This window comes from Pyrus communis, chromosome 8, assembly GCF_041283825.1.
Source record: "Pyrus communis isolate YQ-2024b chromosome 8, ASM4128382v1, whole genome shotgun sequence".
Taxonomy (NCBI): Eukaryota; Viridiplantae; Streptophyta; class Magnoliopsida; order Rosales; family Rosaceae; genus Pyrus; species Pyrus communis.
Genome location: NC_142572.1, coordinates 17,283,024 through 17,297,411, shown reverse-complemented (window position 1 = coordinate 17,297,411; position 14,388 = coordinate 17,283,024). Strand labels below are relative to the sequence as shown.

Genomic DNA, 14,388 nt, shown 5'->3' with positions numbered 1-14,388 from the left:
AATTTTTTCCTTTTCACCTAAAAATCCACGTGTCGCCTCTTGATTATTTTTTACTCTACAATTGTCTTGTGCTTTGCTTTGTCATTAACACTCAGCAGAAAATTGGGTTGGGATTCCACTTCTTTGCCTTTGGAGAAAGAGAAAAGTAGGAACATAGAAAGTGGAGAACATGGGGTCTCCACTCTAAAGTGGAATTACTTTTGTCTTCCACTTATGGCCTTTGTGGTTTTGAAAAATCATTACCACTGGTTGAAGGCCACACACGGCAAAGGTGGAGATGGACAAACAGAGAGCAAGAGAAGAAAGCAGAGAGCGACATAGGGAAAAATGGAGGATGGAAGCAACAGAGCAGAAAGAAGCATGCTCTTCTCTTTGAGGAGAAGATCGGAGAGCCCGTCTTGTAAAAAAAGTTGTTTTCTTTCTTTGATTTTTAATGGATAATTCCTTATGTATTAAAACAAGTATGTATAACTAATTTTCTTTTGCTAGAGCGAGACCATGAGTGTAAGATCCCACATCGCCCAGGGGAGTGATCCTTATATGTATATTCCCGTCTTTACCTAGCATAAGGCCTTTTGGGAGCTCACTGGCTTCGGGTTCCATAGGAACTTCGAAGTTAAGCGAGTAGCGCGCGAGAGCACTCCCATGATGGGCGACCCACTGGGAAGGGGGGGGAGGGGGGAGAGGGCGCTTTGGCCAAAGAACCTCCGATGCCAAAGTTAGATTTTAGAGAGAAAAGTGTTTGGAGAGTTTTTGGGAGTTTTGCAAGAGTGTGGAACTCCCCTTTCAAAGAAAATGGAGTCCTATTTATAGAGCATGGCTGGCCCTTGGATGTTTTTTGGGGTGTAATGGTGATTAATTTGGTGATTAATGGATTAATTAGGAATTGATCCATTAATTAGCCTAATTAATTTAATTTATAGAGAAGGTTTTGAAGGTGATGGAATGATTTCCTTGTAAAGGATATGGAATAAAGATGGATGAGATAAATTTGAACTTGTTACCTATTTTGGGCATTCTTGACTCGGTTGATAGATGATTCTCCACAGCTCGTGTGTACGAAACCCCGTGTGTCTTGAGGGTAATTTTTTCCTTTTCACCTAAAAATCCACGTGTCGCCTCTTGATTATTTTTTACTCTACAATTGTCTTGAGCTTTGCTTTGTCATTAACACTCAGCAGAAAATTGGGTTGGGATTCCACTTCTTTGCCTTTGGAGAAAGAGAAAAGTAGGAACATAGAAAGTGGAGAACATGGGGTCTCCACTATGAAGTGGAATTACTTTTGTCTTCCACTTATGGCCTTTGTGGTTTTGAAAAATCATTACCATTGGTTGAAGGCCACACACGGCAAAGGTGGAGACGGACAAACAGAGAGCAAGAGAAGAAAGCAGAGAGCGACATAGGGAAAAAGGGAGGATGGAAGCAACAGAGCAGAAAGAAGCATGCTCTTCTCTTTGAGGAGAAGATCGGAGAGCCCGTCTTGTAAAAAAAGGTGTTTTCTTTCTTTGATTTTTAATGGATAATTCCTTATGTATTAAAACAAGTATGTATAACTAATTTTCTTTTGCTAGAGCGAGACCATGAGTGTAAGATCCCACATCGCCCAGGGGAGTGATCCTTATATGTATATTCCTGTCTTTACCTAGCATAAGGCCTTTTGGGAGCTCACTGGCTTCGGGTTCCATGGGAACTTCGAAGTTAAGCGAGTAGCGCGCGAGAGCACTCCCATGATGGGCGACCCACTAGGAGGGGGGGAGGGGGGAGGGGGCGCTTTGGCCAAAGAACCTCCGATGCCAAAGTTAGATTTTAGAGAGAAAAGTGTTTGGAGAGTTTTTGGGAGTTTTGCAAGAGTGTGGAACTCCCGATAGCTTAACGGATCGTGTTGTGTAATACCCGTTAAAGGAAACGGGTAATATGACCCGACCCGAAATCAACCCATTAATATTATCATGTAATATGACCCGACCCGTTACCCATTCAGAAAATTATATTTTAAATCAATAAAAATGAAAAGAAAAACACAATTTGACCCAAAAAAATGTAAAACATAATACTAAATTAGTATATACATACTAAATTTCAAAGTTGACCCCTTAATGAAAGTTATAAAGCTTTTCATTACGAGTGATTACATTTTTCACACTTCTAAAATAATTATTATTAATTTTTCACTCAAATAAATAACATTGTTCATGAGATTTGGAGGGTTTTAAAAATCTACACTTATTTATACATTATTTTAACATAAGATTTTGTGGTATCCACTAGTGTAAATATTTTAAATTGAAAATCAAATTCATTCATTGTATTCATATAGGGTCAAGGAGTGTAGCTGTAAAAAATCATCAAAATCGAAGTTAAAATAACCGTTAAATCGTAATTTTTCGTTTATAACCGTCGAAAAGTTTTGTCTCATTACTTGATCTCTGAATGTTTGTTTTTTTGCAATTTTTGGCGTATGCGATCTCAAAGCATATATAAACAAGTTTGACGATTAGATTGTTGAAATTAGTTTCGTAGGATGCGTATCCCATCAAAACGATAGATTCACTAACACTTAAGAGTTTATTTATACTTTCATCAAGTATAACATAAAATTTTGTGGTATCCACTAGTGTAAATATTTTAAATTGAAAATCGAATTCATTCATTGTATTCATTTAGGGTCAAGGAGTGTAGCTGTAAAAAATCATCAAAATCGAAGTTAAAATAACCGTTAAATCGTGATTTTTCATTTATAACCGTCGAAAAGTTTTATTTCATTACTTCATCTCTGAATGTTTGTTTTTTGCAATTTTTGGCGTATGCGATCTCGAAGTATATATAAACAAGTTTGACGGTTGGATCATTTAAATTAGTTTCGTAGGATGCGTATCCCATCAAAATGATAGATTCACTAACACTTGAGAGTTTATTTATACTTTCATGAAGTATAACATAAGATTTTGTGGTATTCACTAGTGTAAATATTTTAAATTGAAGATCGAATTTATTCATTGCATTCATATAAGGTCAAGGAGTGTAGCTGTAAAAAATCATCAAAATCAAAGTTAAAATAACCGTTAAATCGTGATTTTTCGTTTCTAACCGTCGAAAAGTTTTGTCTCATTACTTGACCTCTAAATGTTTGTTTTTTGCAATATTTGGTGTATGCGATCTTGAAATATATATAAACAAGTTTGACGGTTGGATCATTGAAATTAGTTTTATAGGATGCGTATCCCATCAAAACGATACATACTAACACTTAAGAGTTTCTTTATACTATCATTAAGTATAACATAAGATTTATGGTATCCACTAGTGTAAATATTTTAAATTGAAAATCGAATTCATTCAATGTATTCATATAAGGTCAAGGAGTGTAGCTGTAAAAAATCATCAAAATCGGAGTTAAAATAACCGTTAAATCGGGATTTTTCGTTTATAACCATTGAAAAGTTTTGTCTCATTACTTCATCTTTGAATGTTTGTTTTTTTGCAATTTTTGGCGTATGCGATCTCGAAGCATATATAAACAAGTATGATGGTTGGATTGTTGAAATTAGTTTCGTAGGATGCGTATCCCATCAAAACGATAAATTCACTAACACTTAAGAGTTTATTCATACTTTCATTATTTTGATGGGATACGCATTAATGTTATACTTAATGAAAGTATAAATAAACTTTAAGCGTTAGTGAATCTTGTCGTTTTGATGACTTGGAATAAATATATTAATTATTTATATATTTTAAGTGTTAATTAGACTATGTTTCAATTAGTATGTGATGATATTTAATAATAAAATTACATTTATGTTTTTATTACGTATTTTATTCAAGTTAAAATGTTATAAGAGATAAAACAAAAAAAATAAAAAGCTGGTTATTTTTTTTCTTTGGGTTAAATATTAGGCGGGAAATGGATGGATATAGGCTGCAAAATTTTCCAAACATTAGGCAGGAAATGGATGAAACTCTTGAAATATTAGGCGGGAAATTAATTATTATAATTCTTTTATGTTTTTGATATTTTTAAATTACTTGATATTTTTATTTTTAATGTGTTTTATGATTTTTAATCTCAATCTTTGCCTACAATATACTATAAAAATAAATAAATAAATAAAACTTAAAATTTAAAATTTATATAGAATAATAATTAATAAACAATATATACATATTCATTATATCTATTGCATTTTATAGTAAGTTTTTTTTAGTAGTTAAAAAAATTAAAATCATCAAAATAGCATTTTTCTTATCGTGTCGAAACAGGCTACTCGTGTGTCACTCTCGTGTAAACCTGTTAAGGACTCGTTATTAACGGGTTATTATCGTGTGACCCAATAATGACCCGATTAGTTATCGTGTTGATCCAAAACCCGTTATTTTCGTGTTGTTTACGTGTCGTGTAATAAATTGCCAGGTCTACCTGGGACTGGGATGTGACAATTCGGTATCAGAGGGGGGCCCGGGATTGAGATGTGACAATTTGGTATCAGAGCCTAACCCAGGCTGTGGTGTGCCGACGAGGACGTCGGGCCCTTAAGGGGGTGGATTGTAAGATCCCACATCGCCCAGGGGAATGATCCTTATATGTATATTCACATCTCTACCTAGCACGAGGCCTTTTGGGAGCTCACTGGCTTCGGATTCCATGGGAACTCTGATGTTAAGCGAGTAGCGGGCGAGGTCACTCCCATAATGGGTGACCCACTGGGAAGTTCTCATGTGAGTTCCCAGAAACAAAACCGTGAGGGCGTGGTTAGGGCCCAAAGCGAACAATATCGTGCTTCGGTGGTGGAGCGGGCTCGTGATGTGTCGTGTGAGTTCCCAGAAACAAAATCATGACGGCGTGGTCAGGGCCCAAAGCGGACAATGTCGTGCTTCGGTGGTGGAGCGGGCCTGGGACTGGGATGTGACAATGAGTCTCAACATGATTACGTAGATTTCTTTTTTAATTGCTTAAGTGTTGTTACATGCTTGCTTTGATATTTTCAATCACTGAATTAAACTATCCATGTGCCTTGGTGCTAGATCACCATTAGGATATTTAGAAAAATCATTGGATGCAATTTTGAACCAATATCACGTTAAAATTGGTTCTTATGATGGAGGATTGTAATTTCTCCTAAGGTAAATATCATACTCTTAGGGATTGCATGGTTTACCAAAAGGATTTTCACCAAGATTAATGAATCACGCATGTTTATATTTAATCCAAATGTCATGGATGAATTGCATGTAGTGGTATGCGTTTTAGTTTGAATGTCACAAGTAAAACTACACAAGGAAAAACCCAACCTTCAAAGTACGTGTGTTTTCGATTCCTTAAGCAATTGGAAGAGATACGTAGGAGTGTTGTTGGTAAAGGTTGAACTCCAGTGCCTTGTCAATCTAAGTTTCTTCAATCATTTACTTTATCTTGAGTTTCTACATTTACTTGTTTTATTTAGTTGGATCACTATTTCTATAAGCTAATTCCCATTTTAGATATTTGTTTAAGTCATGTGCAGTAGGATTCAGTTTTGTCAAATTAGTGCAATTCTTAAAGTTAATTAAGTCAAATAATCCAAAAACTCGTAAATTGTTTATGACAGTCCCTAAGGAGATCGACCTTTCTTGAACCATTTTACACTACAAAAACTTGTTCTCTTGCAAGAATTTTCTATGGCTTAACCCTTGTTTTACAGGTAGAAAAATCTCTATTACTGAAGACGGTGAAAATTTACATCAACATAATTGAAAAAAACCCTAAACAATTCAGCCAATAAAAAATATATATCATTAATATTTGTGCCAGTTTTTTTCCTTCCACCAATCTGTTCAAACTTGAAGGCTTGGGCAATCAAGCCAAATTTTCACAATTAAAGTTAGCGGCAAAAGGCAAGTATTTGGCGTTTTGGGATGAGGACAAGGGCTGAAAAGTTGTGTTCTTTTAAGCACATAGAAAAATTAAGGGTAAAGTATAAAAAACTATCTTAACTATTGGTGTCACGACACTTTCATAACTCATCTTTTAAAATTGACAATATCATACATCATTTTTAGAATTTGGTCCAATGTTACGCATTCTGTTACTTGGCCGTATACTTTTCAGTTAAATGTTGACGTGGCTTGATTCGAGGCCCACTTTCTATTAAAAATTTAATAAAATATTATTAAAAACTAAAAAAAAAAAAATTATTTAATTTTTTTAAAAAAAGTTAAAAAAAAAAAAAAATCCCTCTGTTCGTCCCTTCCCCCCTCTCTCCCCATCTTCATCTTCTTCCCTGCTTAATCTTCAACCAAAAAAAAAAAAAAATTTGAAAACCCATCAACCCCCCGAACAAGAAGAAGAAGAAGAAGAAGAAGGAGGAAGAAGAAGGAGGAAGCAGTAGAAGAGGAAAATAACAATAATAATAATAATAATCCAACCCAACCCAGTTGGCCCCCTGCAACCCAAAAAGAAGAAGAATGAGGAAGAAGAAGAGGAAAAAAATAAAAATAAAATTCCAACCCAACCCAGTTCACCTTCCTCCCCCAACCCCCTGCAACCCAGAAAGAAGAAGAATGATGAAGAAGAAGAGGAAAAAAATAAAAATAAAATTCCAACCCAACCCAGTTCGCCTCCCTCCCCCAACCCCCTGCAACCCAAAAAGAAGAAGAAGAAGAAGAAAACCCAACCCAACCAGTTCCACCCCCCCCCCCCCCCCCCAAAAAAAACCAACCCCCTGCCAACCCCAAATCCACCACTCTTATCCATTCTCCACATCCTCTTTCGCACCCATCCTTCACCTTCTCCGCGCACCCATAGTCCCGCCGACGGGATCTTCGTTTTTTTATTTTATTTTATTTTTCTAGGTTGCAAGAGGAAGAAGAGGGGATGGGAGGGGGAAGACAAACTGAGGGTGGGTGCGGGGGGAAGACAAATTGGAATTTTGTTTTTTTTTTGTTTTTTTTTTAATATTTAAAAAATAATAAATATTTTTTTTTAGTTTTTAATATTACTTTAATGATTTTTTGATAAAAAGTGGGTTCTGAATCAAGTCATGTCAGCATTTAACTGAAAAGTAAACGGCCAAGTAACGGAAGTTATAACATTGGACCAAATTCTAAAGATGAGGTATGACATTGTCAATTTTATAAGAAGAGTATGAAAGTGTTGTGACACCAATAGTTGAGGTAATTTTTTGTACTTTATCCAAAAATTAAAGGAAATCTTAGCACTTGGCAGAAAGCCATATTTACAAAACAACTATAAAATTCAGGACCTAACCTGCAATGCCTCCAAATAAAGGAGAAATTTTTCTTTTTGCCCGTAACACAAGTGGTATATCATGTTTTATTATATAAGTGGTGAAAAATTTTCTTTTTTATGTTAATAATTTTTTAATACAAAAATTTCATCACCAGTATAAAAACACGTAGTATTACGGTTACATTTACAAATCTCTCCAAATAAACGCTTCACCAAGTCTGCCATAACTCTATACAAAAAACCAGAGCAATTACTTATCCAATAGGTTATTGAAGAAGATGAACTCTCAAAGCGTCAAACACATATCAGAGTGTTTTGTCAATCCACACCATGTCTCAGAGGAATCACAGCAGCCATTGTACTTGGCACCCTCCGACCTCGTCATGCTCTCTGTCCACTATATCCAGAAAGGCCTCCTCTTTGCCAAACCTCCGGAAGCCATGGATCGCCGCCACAAGGCCGAGTTCGTCAATTCCCTTTTGGACAGGCTCAAGCACTCTCTCTCCCTCGCCCTTGTTCATTTTTACCCGCTCGCCGGCCGCCTCGCGACGAAGAAAGAAGAAAACCCACCTCTGTATTTGGTTTATGTAGATTGCAGCAACAGCCCCGGAGCCAGGTTCATCTATGCAACTCTGGATGCGTCGGTTTCGAACATTCTTTCACCAACTGACGTGCCCTTGGTGGTTCAGTCGTTTTTCGATCACGACAGAGCTGTTAACCACCACGGCCACACGGCGTCATTGCTGACGGTTCAGGTGACGGAGCTTGTGGACGGCATATTCATAGGGCTGTCCATGAATCACTGCCTTGGTGATGGGACTTCTTTCTGGCATTTCTTCAACACTTGGTCCGAGCTCTTTCAGGCAATAACACAAGGAGTGCATGACAATACCATCGTCCCCGGAATCTCCAGACCGCCTGTTCTCAAGCGGTGGTTTCCGGACGGTCACGGCCCAATCATCAGCCTCCCTTACACAAACCCAGATGAGTTCATCGGCAGATTCGAAGCTCCCGAACTCAGAGAGAGAATGTTCCACTTCTCCTCAGAATCCATAGCCAAACTCAAAGCAAAGGCCAACTCAGAGTCCAACGCCACCAAAATCTCATCTTTCCAGTCCCTCTCCGCCCTTCTATGGCGGTCCATCACCCGTGCACGGCGTCTTCCTTCGAATCAGTCAACCAGATGCGGGTATCCTCCAAAACTTCGAAAATCCTCGAAATTTCCATTTCTTACAATGCGATTCACATTAGATTTCCATATTTCTGTTTTTAGGTTGGGTGCGAATACCAGAGCAAGACTAGACCCGCCATTGTCCGGAGACTACTTCGGGAACTCGATTCACCCGATCATCTCAGAAGCCGTGGCGGCCGGTGAACTCCTCCAACAAGGCCTCTGGTGGGCGGCGTGGAAGCTACACGAGGCGGTGGTGAAGCTCGACGACAGGGAGATACGAGGATTCTTAGACGCCTGGCTGCAGTCACCGACGGTGTGCCTAATCGACCAGTTTTTCGACCCGTACATGGTGATGATGGGCAGCTCGCCGAGGTTCAACATGTACGGCATCGAATTCGGAATGGGAAAGGCGGTGGCGCTGCGGAGCGGGTGCGCAAATAAATTTGGCGGGAATGTTTCATCGTATGAAGGAAGGGAAAGCGGAAGCATAGACTTGGGGGTTTGTCTTCCTCCTGATGCAATGAGTGCTCTTGAATGTGATGAGGAGTTCATGGAATTTGCATCTGTACCACAATATTACTGATCATGTGCCAGCACCATGCGTTCCGCTCTGCATTCCTTAATTGGTTGCATTTCTCTGCTTTGTATTACAACGCATGGGGTTGAGCCGCATGCATAAGTTCGGACTTATCACTGGTTAGTACTAAGTAACCACGGGTACGGTACATGCGGTTATTTATTCAATAAAACTTAGGGTATGTTTGTTGCACTGGACTATCTCGGACTAGATTAGCTTCAGGGACTAAGCTGGACTGGCTTAAACTAGACTAAGCTGGACTGACTTAGTGAAGCGTTTGGTGCAGTGTCGGACTAAAAAAACAAAATAATTAACAAATCTTAATATTATATTATTTACTCTACATATATTAATATTATATTATTTAATTTATATTATTAGTATACTCCATTCTTTTTTTTTTTTCATAACAATTCTCCATTTTTCTATTCTCTCCCACCCCATCTTTCTTCTCCGTCCAAGGCAACCCATTCCTCAGATCATCCCAATCGCCATCCAAACCCAGAAATAGAATCTTGGCCTCCCTCTGCCACAACCCATAGAAGTAGTCCAGCAGAAACATGGCGGCAACTAATTCTTCTCCAGGAGTAGATTGGTGGAGTTATGAGTGAAGGACCAAAATACCCAACGAATCGAATGAGGAGAGATCGAATACAAAAGCTGTCTGGCGAAACGTTGTAGGTTCGTTAGATCTGTGTTTGAAAATGGTTTTGGGAGAGCAAGATTGGGAGTCGATGAAGTTGAGGAACTAAGCAGAGAAGTGTTGCCTCTCGACAACGAGCTTGGCGATAAAGCATTTCAGGGATGGGCGAATCAGAGGTCTCGTGATTGTGGGTTCAGGGCAAGGGGAAGAGGGTGGTGGTCGTTTGGTGGTGTAAAAGGGAGAGCGGGAACGATGTGGTTGACGTCTTGTGAAACAGAGAGCAGAGAGGGGTCTTAGCTAGTCCCATGGTTTCTGGGGACTCTCGCTAAGAACCTCTAGCGATGTCCTTAGTCTAGGCTAATCCTAGCTAGTCTCATTAACATTAGTCACGTGCAACAACAAACACAGGACTAGACTAATAGTTAGTCCAGTCCAGTCCAGTCCTGCTTAGTGAGGGCAAACAAACGCCCCCTTAAGGACTTCTGTTGACCGCTTATGCAATTACATGAGTATGAATATACCTGTTCAACCCATAATTTATAAACGGGTTACGGTTACAACTGCGAATACCTGCTGATATAGAATTTTACCAAGGCATGATATATATATACACACACACACACTAGCCTCTCCGCACGCTCTCACGCGCATGGGAGAGATATTTTTACATTATGGGCACTACGCGTCCCAAGAATGTGTTGCTTTAGATATTCTGAAGTGATTGTTTTTAGATATTCTTAAGTGATTATTTTGTAGATTGTATGTTTGTGTACATCATAACAATTTATTATTATTATTATTTGGAGAAATTAGAATCCCCTGCATTTTTTTTAAAGAAAAACCAACGAAAAGTCCAAAAAACTTCATTTTTAATAAAAAAATATTTTTTAAAGGTATAGTGAATAGTGATAGGTAAAGGAAAAAAGTGGTTTTTCGTTAAAAGTGAACAATACCATAAGTGTTTTGTTAAAACTCACTTTTTTTTAATGCTTTTTAGATTAAACATTGGTTCTTTTTTAAAATTTGATTAAGAGGCTTTGACCAATTGCCACATCACATTTTTGTATTTTTTAAATTACATGTAATTAGTATAAAGGCACCTTCACTTCATCTTGTAACTAATTGCCTACAATCTAGGAAATTTAATTTTCCCTTTTAAACTCCTACGATTTAATGACTGTCGTCTATAAAAAACAATTAATTAAAGTAATTTAAACTCCTACATTTTAATGACTCTTTCTATAAAAAATAAAAAATAAAAAATATTAAACTATTAAAGTAGTTCCTCATTATTAGTAAAAAGTGTACCAAAACTTAAGGTTTGAAAACGGAACAAAAATTCAAATGTACAAAAAAATTTTAATGTACCAAGAAATCAAATGTACTAAAATTTTAAGTGTACCAGGAAGCCAAATGTACCAAAAATTCAAATATATTGTAAACCAAATCATCTTATAAGTAACCAAACGTACCGATATAATCAAACGTGCCAATATAACCAAACGTACCTAACAACGACTTTTTTACATTTTATTTTAATTTACTAAAATAAATATTTTAATAAAAAATGAAAAAAAAAAATCTGAAATCATCATAGTAAGAGATGCATAAAAATAGGAAAAAAAAAAAAAAGAGGGAATGCAATAAAGAAATAACATGAATATCATTCTAATAAAATAAAATGAAATGCAATTAAACATCAAAATTTTAGGGAAAATATTTAATCAAATTTTCAAAAAGAATAGATGTTTAGTCTATGATATTTAAAAATGAGAGGTTTATATCAAAACTCCCCTTTTTTTTTCAATAATTTCCTTATGATTTTTTTCTCTACAGTTGTGTTATAGCGATTATTATAACCATGCTTTGTAATTATCACACATAGTCAAACCTTATTTTTCTCGGGTGCTATACGCCGCACAATTTTGAAAACATACAGTGGGGTAATTTCTTTGGTGGGATACAGAACCACTATCAGGTTTTCTTTATCATGAATGTCCTAAAAATTTGTCTTTTTCTTTTACCTTGCGTAAAGTAATGATTTATACGTTATCATGCAATCATCAATTAGCATGAGATTTTAGATGCAAATTTACAGTTAAAGTCCATGAACAATAGTATGTAAATATAAATAAATAAGAGTAGATAAAAACATTAATGACGCGTTTACTAATCCATAATCAAATTGGGAGGAATTGGATTGAAGAGGAATTGAAATAAAGTGGAATCAGAATCAGATTCATGTTGAAGTTGTTTACTAAAACTGTCAGGAATCGGAGTATGAATGATGTTGAGTCCATATAAGTTGTTTACTAATTCACTTCAATCAGAATAAAAACTAGGTTGATTACTATATTGCCCTTACATAAATAAATTATTTTCATGCTAATTAATTAAATTAAATTCTTAATTAAATTTATATAATAAAATTCATCTATATATTTAACATCCCACATCGCCCAGGGGAGTGATCCTTATATATATATATATATATATATATATATATATATATATATATATATATATTCTCATCCCTACCTAGTACGAGGCCTTTTGGGAGCTCACTGGCTTCTGGTTCCGTAGGAACTCCGAAGTTAAGCGAGAAGGGGGCTAGAGCAATCCCATGATGGGTGACCCATTGAGAAGTTATTCGTGAGTTCCCAAAAATAAAACCGTGAGAGAATGGTAAGCCCAAAGCGGACAATATCGTGCTATGGTACGCCTGGGCCCGCTCCACCACCGTAGCACGATATTGTCCGCTTTGGGCTTATACGCCCAGGCCCGCTCGGTTAGAGCAATCACATGATGGGTGACCCACTAGGAAGTTGCTCGTGAGTTCCCAAAAACAAAACTGTGAGGGAATGGTAAGCCCAAAGCGGACAATATCGTATTATGGTACGCCCAGGCCCGCTCTACCACCGTAGCACGATATTGTCTGCTTTGGGCTTATACGCCCAGGCCCGCTCGGCTAGAGCAATCCCATTATGGGTGATCCACTAGGAAGTTGCTCGTGAGTTCCCAAAAACAAAACCATGAGGGAATGGTAAGCCCAAAGCAGACAATATCGTGCTATGGTACGCCTGGGCCCGCTCCGTGCTATTGTTCGCTTTGGGCTTATACGCCCAGGCCCGCTCCACCACCGTAGCACGATATTGTCCGCTTTAGGCTTACCATTCCCTCACGGTTTTCTTTTTGGGAACTCACAAACAACTTCCCAGTGGGTCACCCATCATGGGATTGCTCTAGCCCCCTTCTCGCTTAACTTCTGAGTTCCTACGAAATCCGAAGCCAGTGAGCTCCCAAAAGGCCTCGTACTAGGTAGGGATGGGAATATACATAAAAGGATCACTCCCCTGGGCGATGTGGGATGTCACAATCCACCCCCCTTAGGGCCCCGACGTTCTCGTCGGCACACACACGGCCAGGGTTAGGCTCTGATACCAAATTGTCTCATCCCGGCCCGAGGCGGATCACTTCCTGGGCCCGCTCCACCACCGTAGCACAATATTGTCCGCTTTGGGCTTACCATTCCCTCACGGTTTTATTTTTGGGAACTCACGAGCAACTTCCTAGTGGGTCACCCATCATGGGATTGCTCTAGCCCCCTTCTCGCTTAACTTCGGAGTTCCAACGGAACCCAAAGCCAGTGAGCTTCCAAAAGGCCTCGTGTTAGGTAGAGATGAGAATATACATTTAAGGATCACATCCCTGGGCGATGTGGGATGTCACAATATAAGCATATATAAATAGGTTTTATTTATTTCTTCAAAGATGGCAAGAATGATATTGAATCCATATAAGTTGTTTACTAATTCACTTCAATTGAAATGAAAACTAAGTTGATGACTAAATTGCCCTTACATAAATAAATTATTTTCATACTAATTAATTATATTAAATTCTTAATTAAATTTATATAATAAAATTATCTATATAAAAATATATAAATAGGTTTTTTTTTATCTATTAAAAATGACATAATGAGTGTCAAATGAAGGGCAATGTTGGGTTAATAAGAAACAAGTGAGGGCATAATAGGAATAAAAGACCCATTCCCGATTCCCTTATCCTCAGGGAATTCAAATACCTCACAAAACCAGGGAATCCCGTTCCTCCAATTTCAGGAATTGGATTCCTTGTTTTATGTGGGCTCCACCACTTTTTTGATTCCTTAATATTTAGTAAACACCGAAATACTCCGTAATCGAAATTCAATTCCCTTTCCTCCCGATTACCCTTACGTAAACGTACCATAAGTATTGGTAATAAAACACAAAACAACTTAAATGTCAAAATATAAAGCAAACATAACAATATTTACATTATTTAGAATACACATAAATATATATTCACTATCTCATTTTAATGGTACAAGGAGTTCATAAATTTGAAGTAAATCACTATGTCATTGTCATGTTTCCTGCAAGAAATCGTAAGCACCTAACCAATTGCAGCTATTCATTACCATGACTTCAGTAATAGGAAAAATAGAACAATCAGAAGGTAACTATGCACTAAAGAGCCACGTATGTGTTAGTTGTTTTCCTTCTCGCACGACAACCTAAAAATAAAATACAACATACATTTATAAATAAAAGAAAATGAAACATACAGTTACAAAAGTACGTTCGAAGGGGTTAGTTAAAAATAAAGGTAAAAATACAACTAAAGCAAGAGATTTAGGGGCACGTAACAGACGTGATTAAAAAAGATCTATAACGTTTGGAGATGGACCAGACCGAAGTTTTGCATTTGCTCGAGTCACCAG

General features: G+C 37.4%; 1 protein-coding gene across 1 annotated transcript; it reads left to right on the top strand.

Moving 5' to 3' along the window:
* The first annotated feature begins 7,404 nt into the window (after positions 1-7,404).
* Positions 7,405-9,169, top strand: LOC137718637 (putative acetyltransferase At3g50280). The gene is made up of 2 exons (XM_068458187.2): positions 7,405-8,415; positions 8,500-9,169. Exons 1-2 carry the CDS (start codon positions 7,505-7,507, stop codon positions 8,981-8,983), a joined length of 1,395 nt encoding a protein of 464 aa, XP_068314288.2. The 5' UTR covers positions 7,405-7,504; the 3' UTR covers positions 8,984-9,169.
* The last annotated feature ends 5,219 nt before the right edge of the window (positions 9,170-14,388 follow it).